At 53.4% G+C, this 2169-nt stretch overlaps 1 protein-coding gene across 1 annotated transcript in view; it reads left to right on the top strand.

Annotated features, from left to right (window-relative positions):
- Positions 1-2169, top strand: part of APOOL (apolipoprotein O-like) — a 44353-nt gene that overhangs the window by 19974 nt on the left and 22210 nt on the right. The window contains exon 6 of the mRNA XM_012647135.1: positions 596-740. Coding sequence (XP_012502589.1) covers positions 596-740 — 145 coding nt within the window. The remainder of the gene's footprint in view (positions 1-595; positions 741-2169) is intronic.

Below are 2169 nucleotides of genomic sequence, written 5' to 3'. Positions count from 1 at the left end.
ACAAGATGGCTGACTAGAGACATCACTTGCCAACCATCCTGGAGGGAAGGAAGAGTTTCAGATAAAGGAGAGGGGAGAGGGGATGCAGTTCAGGTGCAGGTCAGAGAGAAGTGCTGGAGCCTGCTGGAGACCTGGAGGAAAATTGCAAAGCAGAGAAAGAAGAGGATAAAGGGGAATAAAAAGATTTCGGTGAGAGTGAAACCCAGAGAGGCTTGGAGCCCAGTGAAGCGGTAAAGAAAGAGGGATCCCTTTCTCCTTCCCACACGCCTTTGGTGATCAGTGTGCTACCAAGTTACTTAGAAGGTTTTCCACCCCAATGAGTCTAAGCACTGTGACAACCACAGAATTGTGGGGAAAACTTGCATGATCCCAGAGCTTGGACATTCTGTGTGGGGTTTCCCTCCAAGGAGAGTGACGCAAGAGACTGGGTAGTCGGCTTTCTTCCACTGAGACTCTCGTCTTTCCCACCACTCCCCCACCTACTGCAACTGGGAGAGCAGTTTGAGCCAAGAATTTGGCGAGCGGCTGCCTCTCCCCAGCTGGCATGTCCTCCAGTTCCCACAGAGAATACGACCCACACACTTTTCCCTTTCAGGACCTGCAGTGGACCCTAGGTGTCCGATCTGGGAGCTCCCTGGTTGCCGGAGTTTCTTGGAGACACACACCAGCAGATCAGACACACGGACCAGATCCCGTGCCCCTTGGACTTGAGTGGATTGCTGGGGGACATAAGAGGGAGGGTTGGGAGTTGGACTTAGGAAGCGAAGGAGCCCACATGGGTGGAACAGACAGGAGAATACTGTGGGCATCTGAGATGCAGTGAACTGGGGACACGCCCATCCCTCACACCACAGGAAAGCCACACTGTTAGACTAGGGTGGGTCCTCTGGCGGGGAAAGATTCCAGCCCATGGTGCCATAGCAACTGAGTGTGGTACATTCAGTCACACCTGTTTGCAACCAGACACAGGAGGGCAGGGATAATGAAAGGATGGCAGAGCTAACTTCCTACAGCCCATTGGTGAATTTCAGCCTCTTCTCCATGAATAGCCTTCCTGGTTTGGAGAGCCTGCCTTGACCCTCCTCCCAGTAGCTTTCCCTAGTGTCGGAGAAAAAATCACCTTGGATCCTTGTTGAGGCTCAAAGCTGCACTGCCAGATTAGGGAGTGTTCACGGTGGGGAAGATCGCAGGCCAAGGCACCATAACAACTGAATGCAACACATTTAGGTGTGCCCATTTGCAACCAGACACTGGAGGGCAGGGTTAATGCAAGAGGAGCAGAGCTCACTCCTGACAGCTAGTCAGGGAATTGCGGCCCCTCCCTCATGAGCAGCCTTTGGGGTCTGGAGAGCCTCCCTAGACCCTCCCCCAGTGGCTCCCTCCCCCATCCCGTGGCCAGGAAAACAACCTCTGATCCCTGCTGAGGTTTTGCAGAACTTTCCAGGCTCACACAACCTGACCATGTCCAGCCTCACTCCTCCACCCACCTCTGCTGTGGTGGAGAACAAGCAACCCCTTGGGAGCTACAGGGCCCCTCCCAAAGTCTAGGGCATTCAAGTGCTCCACCTGAGGGACTAGAGCTTATCACAGGCACAAAAGAGCAGCATCTCTGTAGCTGGCTCTTACCTGTAAGCATCAACCACTGACAGGGAGAACAACCCTATAGCTCATTACAGCATCTACCAACTCAGTCAAACAGGGCATGGCTAATTCTTACAAGCATCACCCAACAGCTTGGGGATTAAGCCGGGGGGTCCCAGTACAATTCGCACTGCTGGGAAGAGGTGAAGATAGCAGGATAGAAAGCAACCCAAGGGGACACTGCTTTTTAGGAGAGAAGCAAAAGTTACAGGCAGCTTGATCTGTTTGGGGTCTCCCTCCTCCACTGCAGACATATGGGATGATTGGGGAGCTGCTCAGAGTCTGTGCAGAGACAGTCCAGCAGAGAGAAGGTGCAACAGAGATCTGGTGGCTGGCAATTCCAGGTTTCCAGAAGTTATGCCATTCTGATCGCTTCAGTACATGGAGCCAGGTCTGCTTGGGACCTAGCCATCTAGCAGTAACCTTTATGTCACCCCCACTGTGCCAGGGAAGGAAGAGACACTCCCCTGTGTCATGCCCTGTGACTGGGGGCCAAGCATGCCTACTTGCAAGAGTGGGAGCCAAACA

This window comes from Propithecus coquereli, unplaced genomic scaffold, assembly GCF_000956105.1.
Source record: "Propithecus coquereli isolate 6110/MARCELLA unplaced genomic scaffold, Pcoq_1.0 Scaffold257, whole genome shotgun sequence".
NCBI classification, from domain to species: Eukaryota; Metazoa; Chordata; class Mammalia; order Primates; family Indriidae; genus Propithecus; species Propithecus coquereli.
Note: the sequence above shows the minus strand (reverse complement) of the source record. Positions and strands in the feature narration are given on the sequence as shown.